General features: G+C 32.1%; 2 protein-coding genes across 2 annotated transcripts; one reads left to right on the plus strand and one right to left on the minus strand.

The window, feature by feature from the left end:
* Positions 1 to 1,038: 1,038 nt before the first annotated feature.
* Positions 1,039 to 5,017, plus strand: LOC130722125 (G-type lectin S-receptor-like serine/threonine-protein kinase At4g27290). The gene is made up of 7 exons (XM_057572764.1): positions 1,039 to 2,556; positions 2,855 to 2,983; positions 3,101 to 3,258; positions 3,643 to 3,853; positions 3,974 to 4,211; positions 4,291 to 4,441; positions 4,547 to 5,017. Exons 1-7 carry the CDS (start codon positions 1,302 to 1,304, stop codon positions 4,853 to 4,855), a joined length of 2,451 nt encoding a protein of 816 aa, XP_057428747.1. The 5' UTR covers positions 1,039 to 1,301; the 3' UTR covers positions 4,856 to 5,017.
* Positions 5,018 to 7,120: 2,103 nt separating this feature from the next.
* Positions 7,121 to 10,308, minus strand: LOC130722128 (transcription factor bHLH112). The gene is made up of 7 exons (XM_057572767.1): positions 9,658 to 10,308; positions 8,909 to 9,431; positions 8,702 to 8,806; positions 8,505 to 8,570; positions 8,311 to 8,376; positions 7,908 to 7,958; positions 7,121 to 7,793 (listed from the first exon to the last, which is right to left on the minus strand). Exons 1-7 carry the CDS (start codon positions 10,020 to 10,022, stop codon positions 7,635 to 7,637), a joined length of 1,335 nt encoding a protein of 444 aa, XP_057428750.1. The 5' UTR covers positions 10,023 to 10,308; the 3' UTR covers positions 7,121 to 7,634.
* Between the last annotated feature and the right edge of the window lie 7,211 nt (positions 10,309 to 17,519).

A 17,519-nucleotide genomic window follows, 5' to 3' on the forward strand; every position in this document is an offset into this window, starting at 1 on the left:
GCAAAATATTGGATTGTAATAAGAAGGCACTAATCCAATCTAACCTCATTTTCTTTCCCCTTGGATGTATTGGGAAGCTACCTAAATTGATTTGAAAAGATGCCAATGGAATAAAAAGCATGCACTAAGTGAGTTTTTTATTCAGTATGGGCTGTCTGGTTTAGGGGTTTCAGCCCATAATCTTCTGAACGCCAATTAGTATTACCCTGCTAAGTTAGTTTTCTTTTACAAAAAAAAAAATATGGTTGTCAACAGTGTAATGTAGTGGATTTGCTTGGAATTGCTTTTTGTTTTTGTTATGAATATGTGAGCAATGACTGCAAGTCTGCAATGTAGTGTAGTGCTCAAGATCTGAAAGAATTGTGATATTGCTTCAGGGAATTAATTAATGGTTGTCAACAGTGTAATGTAGTGGATTTGTCGGTTTTTTCAAATGTTTATGACTTTATGTATTTTCTGTTTTTGGATTTGTTCTTTTTGTTCTGAAGCAGGAAATTAATTTGATATTTTTTCTAAATTAAAATGATTAAGCAAAATTACAACCTAACTACAACTTTTTTGTTCTGTTCTCCAAGTCTACTGCAGACATGAGTGTTATATTACCTGGAATCAACACAACTAACAATGCCTAGGATTTATATTTTGGCCATAAATCCTATGAATAAATAGCACTACAAAGTGTGACATTGTGGTTGTTGTCCTCGTCCCTAATCATGGAGTTCGAGGTTTGATCATTATTCATCGAAATGAAACACATTTTATAACCAGCCGTTTATTGTTTAGTGGTTTCACCCACAACTAGGATATTGGTTACAGTTTTGGGGTGCAAATACCTAAATAATAGAGGTTGGTATAGATGATTATATTTTTCTTTAATGTAAGAGAGTTAGGTATAAAGTGTTTACCGATATCAACATCTTCCAGCACTCATTGACAAAGAGTCCTCTGCAGTTCATCTCATTGGAAACATGACATTAAAATAGTGTATTACTTAGCTATCAAGAGTGATTATTTAAAAAAAAATGCTTCCAGGCCTCTACTAAGATAGGTCTGTGGTAGCAAATTTCAAACCATACCCTTTTTCTGCTCATTGTTGTAGCTTCAATGTTGTTACTTAGTCATGGAGGGGTCATTGTTGTCTTCACTCTCAATGATATATAATGGTTGATGTTGTTGACTCTCTCATTCATAATCATACCTGCTCCCAATTAACCCACCACTGTGAATTTTGGTAGCTGTAAGATCAATAGAACTGGGTTTTTCTTTCTTTTCAAGTTGTAACTTGAAGGATCAAGTTACTCATGGTGAAAACAGAGTTCATCCTATTAATTCTTGCTACTTGCTTCTATTTGACACCCTTGTTTCCCATTTTCTTGAAAGCAGAAGATAGCATAACTCCACCACAAACCATCAGTGGCAACAAGACACTAGTTTCCCCTACTCAAAATTTTGAGCTGGGTTTCTTCAGTCCAGGCAATTCCACTAATAGATATCTTGGAATATGGTACAAGAACATTCCAAAGCAAACTGTTGTTTGGGTTGCAAATAGAGACAAGCCATTAGTTGGTTCTGGTGGCTCCTTAACATTCAGCAATGATGGGAAGCTCATCCTTCTAAGCCACATAGGAAATGTTGTATGGTCCTCAAATTCTTCTGCTTCACCTGCAAGTAATCCAGTAGCACAGCTCCTAGACTCTGGAAACTTTGTCTTGAAGGATTTTGAAGATGGATTTGAGGGAATTTTGTGGCAGAGTTTTGATTATCCATCTGACACATTGCTACCAGGAATGAAGCTTGGTTGTAACTTCAAAACTGGCTTGAACATACATTTAACTTCTTGGAAAAACAGTGCTGATCCTTCTTCAGGAGAATTCACCTACAGTGTGGATCCCCGTGGCCTTCCTCAGCTTTTTCTTCATAAGGGAAACAAGAAGGTCTTCAGAAGTGGACCATGGTATGGGCAACAATTCAAAGGTAATCCAGTTCTCAGGGAAAATCCAGTTTTCAAACCCATCTTTGTGTTTGATTCGGATGAAGTGTCTTACTCATATGAGACTAAAGCTAGCATCATCTCAAGATTTGTGCTTAGTCCATCTGGTTTGATTCAGCATTTCTCGTGGAATGATCATCGGTCTACTTGGTTCTCTGAATTCAATATTCAAGGGGACCGTTGTGATGATTATGGCCTTTGCGGTGCTTATGGTGCTTGCAACATCAATAGCTCCCCGATTTGCGAGTGTTTGAAAGGTTTTGAGCCTAGGGTTTCAGGTGGATGTGTTAGGAAGAATGCACAGGTTTGCCGAAATGATGATGCATTTAAGCTTTTTGAAGGAATGAAACTACCAGATTCTGAAGAGTTTCTTACAAATTATAGCATCAGCATTGATCACTGTGAAGCAGAATGCTTGAAGAATTGCTCTTGTGTAGCTTATGCTAAACTAGATATCAATGCAAGCGGCAAAGGCTGTATTGCTTGGTTTGGGGATTTGTTCGATCTGAAACAGGTTTCTGTGAATGGGCAAGATTTCTATGTGAGAGTTCTGGCTTCAGAACAAGGTAAGAAGATTGAAAGTATATACTACCAATCTCTCTAAAATTCAAGTCCTATTTTATTTGTTAACTTCAGAAATATAGCTCATTTGTTTTGTTCACTGTGTACACCTTTATGCTAGTGCAATGGTCAATGGTCCATTCATAACATTTATTTCATCTTTGGATCAGCTGGCACGCAGAAGCTTCACCTTAGAATTAATCTGGCTTTAAAGATTTTCAAACATGCTATTGAAGTTTTTGTTTCTAAGTAATCTATATAAATGTGTATGTATTGAATGTAATCTCTTCATTTTGGTGTTAGATTCAAGTGTTGATAAAGAGAGAAGGAATAAACTCTTACTGCTTCCTCTGGCTATATCAGTATCGATTTTCTCGACTATTATTGTCTCCGCATTATGGTTCATAATTAAGAATTGGAGAAAAAATGGAGGTAAAGATATCTGCAGTTCTACTTTTATGAGATTCCATGCTATTTCTGAACCATGGTTTCCTTGGATTAGCACTTAGTATTGCTTTCTAATCCTTGGTTCTTTACTTCTGTAAGCAGCCAAAGAGGCAAATATTCAATTTAGTGTTGGAAGAGCTAGGAGCAAGAGGAATGAGTTTGAACTTCCAGTATTTGAGATTGCCATTATTGAAGCAGCTACAGGGCATTTCTCTGTTTACAATAAGATTGGAGAAGGTGGATTTGGTCCTGTATACAAAGTAAATTACTCTTTCTCTGTGATTAATATTGAATAAAATGATATTCGAAACAATGCCACATAGTAGTCTTTGACAATTGTCCTCCAGATTGCATCACAAGAAAACTTTTTAGCTTAATTCTATTTTTAACACACTTCTAAATAATTCAGACAATGAACTCTATCATTCTTTTAATCTGAATGAATTGGATATTTAATATAATATATTGTCATCTTCAAGTAGTTAATTAGTTGATCAGTCCAAGGAGACAGTAAAACTTTCTACTTACTTATTAAACAAGTTTATCAGTTTACCAACCTGGTTCCATTTTCCAACAAAAAAAGTTACTTACCCTCTTAGTTTTGCAACAAGGATGATTATATTTGGGATCTGTTGGAATTTCAGGGTCAACTTCCATCAGGACAGGAAATAGCGGTGAAAAGGCTTTCAGAAAGTTCTGGACAAGGCCTGCAGGAGTTCAAGAATGAGGTTGTTTTGATCTCCCAACTTCACCATAGAAACCTTGTCAAGCTTCTGGGTTGTTGCATTCAGGGAGAAGATAAAATGTTGGTCTATGAGTACATGCCAAACAGAAGCTTGGACTCCTTCTTATTTGGTTGGTCTCTCAACTATTCCACAATCACATCTACATGTTAAACAATGTTTGAACTTTGAACAAATTAACATGTTTCACTTAACCATAGTATACTGTATAACTAGTTGATGTCTGAATCAGATGAAACCAAGCGTTCTGTGCTTAGTTGGCAAAAGAGGAAAGACATTATAATTGGCATTGCTCGCGGAATTCTGTACCTTCACAGAGATTCAAGACTAAGAGTAGTCCATAGAGACCTGAAAGCAAGCAATGTTCTCTTGGACAGTGAAATGAACCCAAAAATTTCTGACTTTGGAATGGCAAGAATGTTTGGTGGAGATCAAACTGAAGCAAAGACCAAGACAGTAGTAGGAACCTAGTAAGCACAAAGATAAATAGCCTAAACTTTCCACAATTTTGTGATCTTAAACTCATTTTATGTTTCGAAATTATCACAGTGGATACATGCCCCCAGAGTATGCAATGGATGGCCGCTTCTCTTTCAAATCTGATGTTTTTAGCTTTGGAGTTTTACTCTTGGAGGTGTTGAGTGGCAAGAAAAACAAAGGATTTCTTCACCCAGATCACAAATTGAATCTCCTAGGCCATGTGAGTATATATAAATATATAATAGTGAATAAGTATCATTTTTTATAGTATCTGATATATAATCAATTTGCAAATTGTAATCACATTAAATGAATAACTTGGTAGGGATGGAAGCTTTGGAATGAAAGAAGGGCTTTGGAGCTGATGGATCCAATGGTTGAGAATGAGGTCCCTTCCTCTGAAGCTCTAAGGTGTATTCAAGTGGGCCTTTTATGTGTTCAACAGCATCCAGAAGATAGGCCAACAATGTCATCAGTGTTGTTGATGTTGGACAGTGAGAGTGTGTTGCTTCCCCAACCTAGAAGGCCAGGATTATATTCTGAGAGATTTTTCTTAGAGACAGATTCATCATCACGTGATAGACTGAATTCTGCTTCCAATGACATAACTGCTACCATAGAAGAGGGTCGTTAGGAACTTGCCTCTGAAATTAGCCTAAATTAATAGGCATGAAATTCAGCATTATTGTTTGTTTGTACTCCCTTCAATCAAATAATGCAGAAGCAAGGGAGTAGTATGATATTGCCAACTATATTGAAGTATTAGTATCTTCTTCTTACTAAAACTTTATTTACATGTTTCGATCTTTTGCCCCTTCTCAACCCACAACCTTTAATATCGATAAAAGCAGCTTAACGTGTGGTGCATTTTAAAACAGTTTAAGCTAACGCATTTTGTGGCATTTAACCACCACAAAAAGAACCGTAGCGACTAGCTTCACATATTGCATTAATGTTAATGTTTGAGACTAAAAACTATGAAATTTTTTCAGATGAACCAAATTCAATTCACATTTAACCCTTAACCTTTTACCATTGGCAGCTAGTCACTCCAACATCCACATTCCAAACAATTCAAGTCCAACTATATAATAAATAATGAGCTCAACAGACCAACCCAAACCCAATTTCTCACTCTTAAGCCTACGCCACCTTGACCCAAAAATACTAGCTACCAAAAACGTTTTTTTTCTATATAAAAACAAAACTTGCTATAGAGTTTGTTTTTGTTTTGAGGCCCAAGTTGGGCATCACTTCAATAAACGTCATCATAATTCTTATACAGAACTTATATATATAATCAATGTCAACTAATGAACGTTACATTCAAGTCAGTATCTGTACGTTTTGCTCCCTAAAGTCCTCATGTCCTTTCAACTGAGAATATTTCATTCAAGTCAATCAATCATGCAGCTTGAGTTAACGAGCTAAGGAAGAATATATATAATCTGACCATTGGTGTGTATCAACCATCTTTCAAAGCTGGAGCCCTTTTCAAGCTGCAATAAAACGTGCATTACAAGATTGAAACACAGGGCTTGTCATTGATTAGCCAAAACAATAAAAAAGAAAAGTGTTTTGCATCAAAGTAAGATCAATGTGTGAAGACTCATAATAATAGGCATGCTTTATTAACATCACAATGATGCTTCATGTCTTTTTCTATGCTACTTTATATGAAATTCCTTTTATGTGTATGTATATATGTTCTTTTATTATATGAAGCGACCACACAGCTAGCTTTATAAAGAAAAAACCAAAGATCTGATACTCATGGAGGAGTAGTAGTACTCCAGCAGCAAGATGCTTGAGTTGAAGGTACGTAGGGTATGATTCAACATTTATCGTCTGATCATCTTCAAAAGTCATAAATAAAAATGATAAGCTAGCCTTCATCGCGCGCCATGAGATATTGACCGTTAGAATTTTAATTCCTAAAGTAGTACTTTTTCATGATTAGTCATTTCTCATATCTGGATTCTTCAGCTTTAAGCTTATTTCTCTTTTCATCATGACTTATTTTCCCCTCTTTATCTTTGTAATTATAAGGTAAATTTATTTGAGAAGTCTTACATTAACACGTAATCAGATAATATGAATTAGACTTAGCCAAAAAGTTTTACTTCTAAGCTAGTTAGTTTTTGAGATAGAATTAGACTGCCAAAATTCTTAAAAGTAAGAATCCAAGTTAATAAATAACTCGAAACTCCTAAGAAAACAAAATAAAAGACATTGAAAAGGAAGAGATGTGAGTGTCTATTTGTGCGTATCAGTTTAATTATTAATTTTTTCTATTATAGTAAATTACTCTTTAACTACTATCTTCAATTTTATGAAAATTTAATTATTCTTTAAAATTTACACTTCACCCCACTCTTTTCAACTTTTGAGTTTGAATTTCAGAATATGTAACAAAATTCATAACCTACAAATAATAGAGACAAAACTAGTCATGGATTTCAGGAATAAAACTTGTGACAGAAAAAATCTCTACAAAATATGTAACTAATTTCATCTCTATTATTCATGAAACTCTAGGAAAATTGTGACAAATTCTAATATTCCGTTACAAAAGTTGAAAGCGTAGGGTGGTTTTTAGTCTCTTTTTATTAAAATTACTAAATGATATAGTAACTACTAACTCTACAATATCATGTCCTTATCCTACGAGTATACGTGGTGTTGAGAATTTTTCTACGTACATAAGAATCACGACATTTGGAAGATCAGAATTTATAAAGATGGAGAACAATGATTCATTGCTATTGACAATGATTTCATCATACATACGTGCTTGAAAAGCCATTTTCGCGTGCCCTTACTATTTGAGAAGTAACAAATTAAAGGTAACCCTAAAACAAAGACTAATTGACAAGGGAGAGCCACGACCACCACCAAATAAAAAGGAGTAGTTAATTAAATTAAACCAAAAACAAATGAATATTGATACAATACATTATCCACTTTATTCTGCTAAGAAAAAAAAATTAAGTTGCTGGTGCGTGATGATTCAGAATACAGATAATATATTGATAAGCAGGAACAAAAGGCGTGTTAGCTTGGTTGCTAGCCCCATGATCTGCTAAATTCTGGCAAATATATATTGTTTCTTTCTACCAACAAAAACTATATATAATGTAAAATGCCGCTGAATTTAGCACTTGTTCCTGCCCCCACCGTCGACGTTGGATTTCTAAAAACTTAATTGGAGCTATTAATCTTAAAGCACCTAAAGCTAGCTAGCTAAAGTGTATATATTCTCTTCCTGGCCCATTCCTTCATGATCCTTTGTCTTTACCAATCCCTTCCTTTAAGTTTACACATGACATGACATGTATGTAAATATATAGTTAACATGGTCGTTAATTAGTTCTGATCCACTGCCTGAGATGAGTCTCTTCAGCTTGCTTTCTCTACCTACCCATACCCATGGGTGGGCCTCCAAATGTTGGTGTCCAGAAATCAACAGTGGTCTCATTTGTCACTGGAAATGTGCTTGAAATCGGTACCAAACATAGCCCTCTCCTTCTTAAATCTTCTTCTGATGACTCCTTCACATTATCACAAGTACCCTTCAAGATATACAAATTAATACATCAAAATCCACACTAAAATAATTATTAAAAATCATGTGTGCAAGTGTGTGTATGTGTAATATATATCTAAATGCAATCATTTTGGAGTACCTGCTGGTTTTGAATGGGAGCTCCACTTTTCATATATGGTGTGCTCAATACCTGAAATTTACAAAATACAATTATATTTAATTGAAACACACGAAAAAAGCCTTCTTGTTAAAGTTTTCTTTAAGTTTAACTATAAGAAAATGATAATTTGTAGACATCCATATAGTACAGACATCCAACAGATCATTAAAATATGAAGAGAAAAGTAATGAATGTAATAAGAAACTATAGATGTAAAGAGAAAATTAGGATGTTTGTTGGATGACTGGATTATATATGTATGTCTAAGTATTGCTTATCAAAAAAAAATGTATGTCTAAGTATCATTAATATTATGCATAAGTATGATAGCCAAATAATTAGGGTTTTCTTTAGGACAAAGTTTCGAAGAATGGAAACATACATTGACTTGATCATGAAGGAACTTGATGTAGTCGATGGCTTCGTGAAGAACGGATGCTGTGTCCGTCTATACATATATCAAGATCAATATACGTGGTCAGTTTTTACCCTTTAACGTTTATATACAAAGATAAATATTGAAATTTCATCATAGTCTAAGGTAAAATGAAGAAAAAACCAAGCATATAAATTCACCTTTCCAAAAGGTGAAACCAATTGCTGAAGAGCAGTGATTCGGTCCCCCAGCTTCTCTTTCCGAACCTGAAAGTCCATACATATAAACTTTGATTTCATCAAATCAATCTATTAAGATAGTAATGAAGAAGATTTGGAGTTGTCTAGTTAAAAAACTTTGGTTATCATGAAGAAAATATAATAACACTACAGTATACCTTAAAAGTTGGCAATGGAGATGGAGTCTCAATTCTTGGCCTTTTTAGTGCAGGCTCAGTAGAAGTACTCTTCTTCGCTGCATCTGGAGATTCTTCTCGCTTGAGCTGCGTTTACATCAATTCAATTCATTATTACCCTTAATCCAAAAAGTGAAATAAAATAAACCCTAGATAACAAGCCATGGATTATTATACACAATTATTTACCTTGTTTAATAGAGCACTAGGTGGATTTTGTTTCTTCTCTTCAAAACTTGGCGTTTGGTATTGAGTTTGTGATGAAGCAAAAACTCCTGCTCTTATGTCATGAAGTGCCTCAGCTGAAGCATTCCAAAAAGGGGTGCTATTGGAAAAGTGCAATCCACTAAGCTGTTGTTTTGGCATTGCAGGTTTCAGAATGGAAGAGAATGTTGGTGACAGCTCATTGGAAGATGAAAAGGACATAGAGGGGTTGGTGAAAAGTGATGAGTTCTGAGGTTGTGGTTGAGAATCATATAGGCTTTGTACCAAATTTGAAGGGTAACCATAGGAACCTGATCCATTAATTGGGATTAAACCACCTGATAAATTACCACTGCTGGTAATTACAGAATTCAGACCCTGCTGATCTAAGCCAAAATCTTGGTTCATTGCCTTGAAATTAGCATCAACAGAGGAAACTTGTGGATTATGATGACCAGAAGAATCTAAACCAGTTTCTTCCATGCTCTGTGGCCTTCCACTACAATGACTGCAGAAAAAGAAATCCATAAAAGATAAGTGGATGACAAGGAGAATCTAATTAATAGGTAAAGAAGTGGTGAAGTACACCTAGAAAAGATGAAGTTCCTTTGAGAAAAGGAATTTTTTGTGAAAAAAAAGACAAACTTTTTCTTCCTTAGTGGAAGCTTTGGACCATGATAATTATATACCATATATAGTTTGTGATGGATATATATCTAACTCTGAGAACTTACAAGAGAGACTGGTTATTCCAATTGGATGAAGTTGGAGATGAGAGGCCAAACCCCATGATTTGTAAAGTGGAATCAATCAAGAAGCTACTAGTTCCATTGGCTGATTCACTCTGCTGTGGCTTCTGAGCATCTAGGAAACCCAGAGAAACATCAGAAACCATGTTGTTATTGTTAGTTTCTTCAGCAACACAAGGCCTTGTTGCTCTCAAATCAAGAAAGTCTGTTTGCCAAGTGCTGTAGTTCCCTGCATCATTAGCTGCAACAGAACAAGTTGATGATGGACTCATGAGAGGGAACGCGCTTCTTGTTGGATTCATATTCCACCATGTTTCACCACATATCCCAGCTTGAAACTCCTCAGCCATGTCAAGAAAATTGGTGCTATTTGTCTGCTGAATTTGTATGTTCTTCTGATCTATTTGCTAGCTCCTTTGTGCCTTTGAACTCTTCTTGTTGACAAGTTGCTTGCTCTGAAACTGTTGTATCACTATCACATAAGTAGGAGCTTATTGGGTTAACAAAGATTGGGGGTTGAGAGATTTTATATATGGAATGGTTGAAGGGTCCAGGGAGATAACAGGAATTTGGTTGACATTAATTACAAGGGGTTGATTTGACAATTGAGAGAGATTTTGAATCCAATTCTAATTCTCGGTTTTTTTTTAACTTGCATTTGTTTATATGATTAAATTGTCTAAGATTTGTTTTCTCTTTGTCATACTTTTTTAAGAATTCATAGAGAGAATAGTATATGAAGAACTAGTATCATATACATGCCTTCTTCCTTATTTGTTAAGATTTGTGGGTATGCTGATATTGAATATAATGGTGATGGTGACAGGGTTTGATCTACAAAGTAATATAATAAGATCATAAGGTTGGAATTAATCCCATGGTTTTCTAAACGTTTTTTTTTCTAAATGGCAACTGAAATATTTTTTTAAAAAAATCAATTGGGTAAAATCAAAATGTGAAAATTGGTATAAAAAAATATAACCAATAGCTAATTAAATTAATCAATCTACCAGAGATAAATCACCTCAAATCTATCAAAAAGGGTACTAGTGACACATTGGGAAGACTAGCAGAGACTCACTCTTATGCTAAGAAGACCAACACAGACTTACTCCTAAATAGAAAATTAGAGAATTTCCCGGAAAATTGTCCACGTATTTATTAATTATATAAAAATTTATGAAATTGCTCCATGTTCTACATTTTATTCATAAAAATTTTTATGCAATTCCTTATTATTTTTTCTCTTAATTATTATTGTACCACAAAGGAGTACATACACCACTCTCATATATCTACTTTTATCTACACACTTAACTCTTATGGTGATTTTTAACTGCCCACAAAATGGGTTAACTGCCAAAAGTTGAGTGTATGAAAATGAATGTGTTCTTTTTCTTTTGAAATGTGTGAATATACTCTTTAATTAATGTTTAAGCGATGCATTTTCTCATACTCCCTCAATTTCATAAAAATTATTGTCATAGTTATGAGACAAAAAGTAAGATATTAATTATTAATATTAGTATTGGACTAAAATACCATGGTTTATTCTTTTATAGTAACCAAAAATAATAAATACTTCCATAAATAGTAAAGAATGTATAGTTTTTTTTTATTATACCAAGAATGTATAGTTGATAGAGAATAAATGTGATTTGTCGATAGGGGTGTTCATCGGATTGGATCGATCCGATAAAACCGATGAACCGAACCGAACCAAAGCAATTGGATCGATTTTTTTTTTTTGTTATTCAGTTCAAAACCGATAAAAACCAATGAAGATTGGTTTGGTTCACGGTTTGAAAAATTAAAAACCAATGAACCGAACCGAACCAAAGCAATTGGATCGATTTTTTTTTTGTTATTCAGTTCAAAACCGATAAAAACCAATGAAGATTGGTTCGGTTCACGGTTTGAAAAATTAAAAACCAATGAACCGATGAACCGAACCGATGATATATATTATTTAAAAAATATGTATATATTAAAGAAATGTTTTGAATAAATATTGTTTATGTTAGACTTATTATGTTTTGCTTTCTATTATTAATTTGGTAATGTTTTTGTTTACAACAAAAACACCCTCTTATTGATTGAAAACTTTGATTAATTTGTAATTGTACTCATACTAAACACTATTTTGCTTTCCTCTTGTAACCAAAAAAAAATACTAAACACTATTTTAAGCATTTCTACATTGTTAAGTACTTAAGTTGTTGATTATGGATTATTGATTTGTAATTAAACTATGATTGAGTTAGTTATTTTCCGCTTTTATACATTGTTAAGTTGTGAATCATATGTGATTACTATATATTAAAAGTTGTAATAATGATATTGAAAAAAAAAATGTAAGTTGTGAAACCGATGAACCGAATCGATCCAAACCGTTCATCATTGGTTCGGTTCGGTTTGAGAATTTTTTTTTTTGCTAACAATGGATAGAAACCGAACCAATGAATTTTGATTGGATCGGTTTTTTGTTTCACCTAAAACCGGTCCAAACTGAACCGCGAACACCCCTATTTGTCGATATAAAATGTGATAGATGAAATAATGAGATATAAATAAAAAATAGTGGGAAAAAATATAGCGACTTTTTTTTGTACATCAATCAGAAATATAAATTGCTTCATCCGGAATTAATTTTTGGACCTCCCCATCTCAACCCATATGTCCTTTAACTCTTACTACTTGAGTTATCATTCGGGAACATAGTATGTCGACTTTCTAAAACAACAAAAAAATTTAGAAAAAGTGAAAGAAAACTAAAACAATAATCTTTTCGAAACGGAAAGAGAAATATCGTGTGGTGGTCCTAAATCCTAATTAATGTTTATCATTATAGACATTGCAATAATGGCATTAAACAAAACCCCATTTCTTTTCATATCCTCTTTTTCATCTTTTGATGCACTATCATATCTATATATATATATAAATAAAGGAGACTTGAGGTTTTGCATGTATTAAATGCATTAAATCATAAAGCTCCCATACATTTATATTAAATACATTAAAAAATAACATAAAACATTAAATATATTAAACTCTGAAAAAAATTTATATAATTAAAAACTATTCAACTACCTATATTAAATAACAACATTCATAAACTTAAAATTTACTTGACTTTTGTATTTCACAAATATTAAAAATTAATTTCAATAAGAAAATAATACTTGCTAATAGATAATTTAGAAAAAATAGTTTAAAAATTTAAAAAATTATATTTATATGTAAAGGAGACTTGACTTTTACATTAAATACATTAAATCATAAAAATCTCATACCTTTGTATTAAAATACATTAAGAAATAATAAATTTTCTTTGAAATATTGAAAAATAATTAAAAACTGAAAAAAAAATTGTATTGTCAAAAAATATTCAACTACTTACATTAAATAGCAACATTCAACAACTTAAAAAACATGAGATTATCTTTAATTAGGTTTGAATTTGACAAATATTAAAAATATAAGCTATTTAATAATAAATAATATGGATAAAAATTTTAAAATTGAAAACAAATGCCGCTAAAAGATATTTAATATTAACTATAACATATATCCGCATTATTAAAAAAAATTAAATATATTTTAATTTCTATATATGATATATTAGTAAAAATTACTCGAGGAAGCATAATAGAGAAAAATAATAATGGTCAAAGTCGAATAAATGTTTGTTGTGAGAGCTATCTGGCATATTCACTTAACGTGATCGTAGAGCCTCAAGGATTAGTATCATGGCTATTGCCTGTGAGAAAACATTAGCAAACTAAATAAGTTGAAAAAAATTAAATTCATAAGATAATATTTTAGGCTATTTTTTTTTATCAAAAGGCTATTTAAGTTATCACTTCTTGGTCTTGACATGTCAGAGTAAATGATTTTTCAGGTAAAAAATATAAAAAAATGATTTAAAACTTATTTTATGAAATTAAACATTTATTACTTAACATTTCTTACGAAATTTAAATATTTCAAATTAAATTAATTATTTTTCATATTATTAAATAAATAAATAATTTAATTGTTAAAATGATTTCTATGCTAATAGTTAAATTGGAGTAATATTAATTATTTATACAAAAGAAATTATATTATTATTAAAAGATAGATGTACATGAGAACAATTCTCTCATGAAAAATAGGGGTTAAATCAATACAAGAATGTCCCCTGCAGCCTTGCCAATTCATAAAATATTTTGGTGCTTAAAACAACTTATGCCCGAGCCTCATTAAAACATTAATAGGAAAAATCCAGTGGAAAAAACCCTAGGTAAGGAAAAAGAGTACTCAAAACACAAGCGAGCAACCAATATGTCAATAACAACTGCAAATACATAACCTCATGCTACCATAAAAAATTTCTATAATAATTCAAAAATACTTAACACAATTTTTTATTTATAATTAAAAAATATTTTAATTTTTATTTAGTTAAACTATAATAATTTTTATATAATGTTAAAAAATATTGTAAGTAAAGTTGCACGGGTATAATATCTAGTTTGATCGTATTTCACTATTTCTTTTATATTTCAATTTTTCAAATACAGATTAGGTGGCCAAAACGCAGTGAGTAGGCGCGTGTACATCACATGAGATAGAGAAACTGAAAGACAACATTTTGACGTAACAAATACTCTTTTGCTTTTTCTTTTTTTGTATATAGATTATAGAATGATGTTTATCAAAAAAAAAGATTATAGAATGATCTCTTGCTTTTAGTCCCTCTATCTATATCTGTGTTATGTAACCAACTAAAAATAATAACACTCGACCTAACATAACTGTAGCGGGACAAATTCGTATGTCAAGGACCTTGTCCCCTTTGAAACTGCTCCTTAATCTTCTAGCTGAGAAAGATAATGTTTCACTGAATGCACATTTGGCTTTAGGTCATGTAATTGTTACATGTTTTCAACCACTGCGCTAGCTGAATACTTGTCTTTCATGTCAAATACTTATTTTAAATGATAAACCAACGTAATTAAACCAATGTCAACCCCTAACTTTGGCGTTCAGCTTTTGTTCTATGTCTTTCAGATTAGATTGTCATATACCTCATCATTTTGACTAAGGTCTATAAGTGTTAAGGATATATAGTACCAAAAGATATCTGCTGACCTTTTTTTTCAGAATTTGTTTAAAATATACGTTTCTATTTTAAATTAATTAAAATTTAATAATGGAATGAATTGGATGCAGTATCTTGGTAGGAAAAGAAATATAGGAAAATAAATTAGTGTAGTATGTGTTGACTTCAAATACTGGCTGCTGCAAAAGGAAATCCAGTTTATTAGATGAGTAACTATCAATAATTATGGTTAGTTCTCATTACACAACTACTAGTAATATATATGCATTTGACGAAGACGGATATATAAAAAAAGTTAACAAAACAAGTAAGACGGATTTTCATGATTTGGATATATCCAATCACAGAAATTAGGTCAGATCCATAAGTTTCTGTTTTCTTTGAAATTGCGAGGAAATTGACTTATGACAAACTTTATGAGTTGAAGGTTTACTTTAAAAATTACTAATTTAACATTAGCCCCCCGCCCCCACTGTGCAAGCAATCCATGTTAAATTATATTGTATGTATATGGTGGTCTTATGGATCACTGCCTAATATTGAGTCTGGAAGGTTCAAATTCTTACTTAGGACGCTGGTTTTCTTTAAAATTTAGGCTAGTAAATAGTAATACAAATCCAAATAATTTAAAAGTTAACTAACTTAACTACCAATTCAATATGATTCACCAACTATGGCCTGAAGAAATCATATCTTTTCAAGCGATAAAATATATTTCAAAACTATGATATCTCAATTCAATTGATTGATAAAAATGCATTAATGAAGAAGGGGAATATTTTAATCATAATATTTATATTTTTAAAATACAAAACTATGTTTTTTTTTTTTAATCCTGAAATAATAATATTTAAAATAGGGTGATGCAACAAAGTAAATTATTGAAAGTATTAACGAAAAAACATTAGTTTCCCTCCTAATTAGTTATAACTTGAGTTAGTTGTTTACCTAACCTCTTATCCTAGCTATTATGAGTAGTATCAGACTATCAGTATGTATTATTAAGAAATAATTGACCCAAAGTATTGTATGGTATTTGTAGACTACACAGGCAAAAGTTGATGTCATGCTTATGACCTTATTGACGCGGAAAGATCAAAACGGGACCCGCCAAGCATGCGCGCGTGCGCCAGACACTTGGGGCCTCCTCCCATACCTCATAAGTCAAAGACTTAAAGGGTTGACTCTTTACTCTTCACATTCTAATCTCTTTTACTTATTCTCTGATTTTTATTAGAAAATAATTAAATTTTTCCATTACTAAAAGGTATTTTTTTTCAAAAATAGAAAAATATGATAGAGTTGGTAAAAGTGGGAAGTTATATTTTAAAAAATTAATTTTTCAATAAGAATGTAAGATTCTCAACCTATTTGATTAGAATGAAATGAAATGAATGTTGACGGTTATTTTATAATTAATATGTTATATTTATTGAGAATTCTTCAAGTGTGAGTAATAAGAAAAAATAAATAAATAAGTCTCACATTGAAAAAAAACGAGACTAATAAACACTTTATAAGTGAAAGGGTTCATACATCCATTAACTTAGGGTTTTGAGTGAAAGATGTGGTGTTTTTCACTATTGTGGGAAACTCCTAATAAAATGTGGTTAAAAAAATAATTTATGATCATAGTCCTCTTAGATATACCCTCTTCATATTAATAATAATATTTAGGGTACTTTATAATCTTATATATCGTCTATTTGCTTTCTTATTATGCATTTTTTTTTTGCAAATACTAGTTGTTAGTAATATAATGTTAGTAAATTAATTCATTCACAAGGGTTTGATTCTGACTCTTTAGTACTATTCATTCTCCTCAACTTCTATCATCTAATTCTTACTACTTGAGTTATCTATACAATTTAGGAAGGATTATGAATCATCATTTCCATCACAGAATTTGTTTAAGAGTGATTTTCATCGGGCATCTTCATCTCTATAGGGATAAAATTCTCAAGACTCGGACTCACTCTGAATCCCATCTTCCAAGGGAAAATTGCTATCCCTAGGATATGTGTGCGGGAAAAATGTAGAGAGAGGTGGGGGCAATCACATGAAATTCTGATTGAAGTTACATCTTCATTTTCTTCATAAAAACGTGTTGACAAATATATACAAGGCCGTAAGAGGAAGTCATTGATTGTACATAGATCATTCGATTGCCATTTTTCTTCTTTGCTTAGCATAGCCGTCCAACCCTTTTTGGAGCTTTTTCTTTGTCTTTTATCTTCCCCAACATGTTCCTTTTTGCTTTAACAGAAGTGAAAATGACCATTCTGGACCCTTTCTTGTTCATGTTATAGCCGAGACAAGTACACACATATACCTGCTCACCTAATTTAATTTCCAACATTTAATAATTAACATTAATAAGTCCTTTTTAGACAGCAAACACATTAACAAGTTAAAAAGACTTGCGATTATTCATTAATAGTAAAAACTTAAAGACCCTCTTAATGTCCTAATAAATTTATGAAATGTATGTGTCAAGCATTTAATAAAAATACATTATTTGATATACGTAAAAATATATTAGTTCATGTATATGCATGACACACGAGTGTACACAATACAAACGAAGCGTATATATACGTTGATGTCATGCTTTTGTAATAATGAGGTGGGCAATGTGACAAAAATGAAGGGAATAATTAAGAACACTATAGAGTATTGGCTTCAAAAAAAAAAACACTAGCTATAGAGTGATCACGTGTTATGCAGTGTAGGACGG

This window comes from Lotus japonicus, chromosome 6 (assembly GCF_012489685.1).
Source record: "Lotus japonicus ecotype B-129 chromosome 6, LjGifu_v1.2".
Lineage (NCBI taxonomy): Eukaryota > Viridiplantae > Streptophyta > Magnoliopsida > Fabales > Fabaceae > Lotus > Lotus japonicus.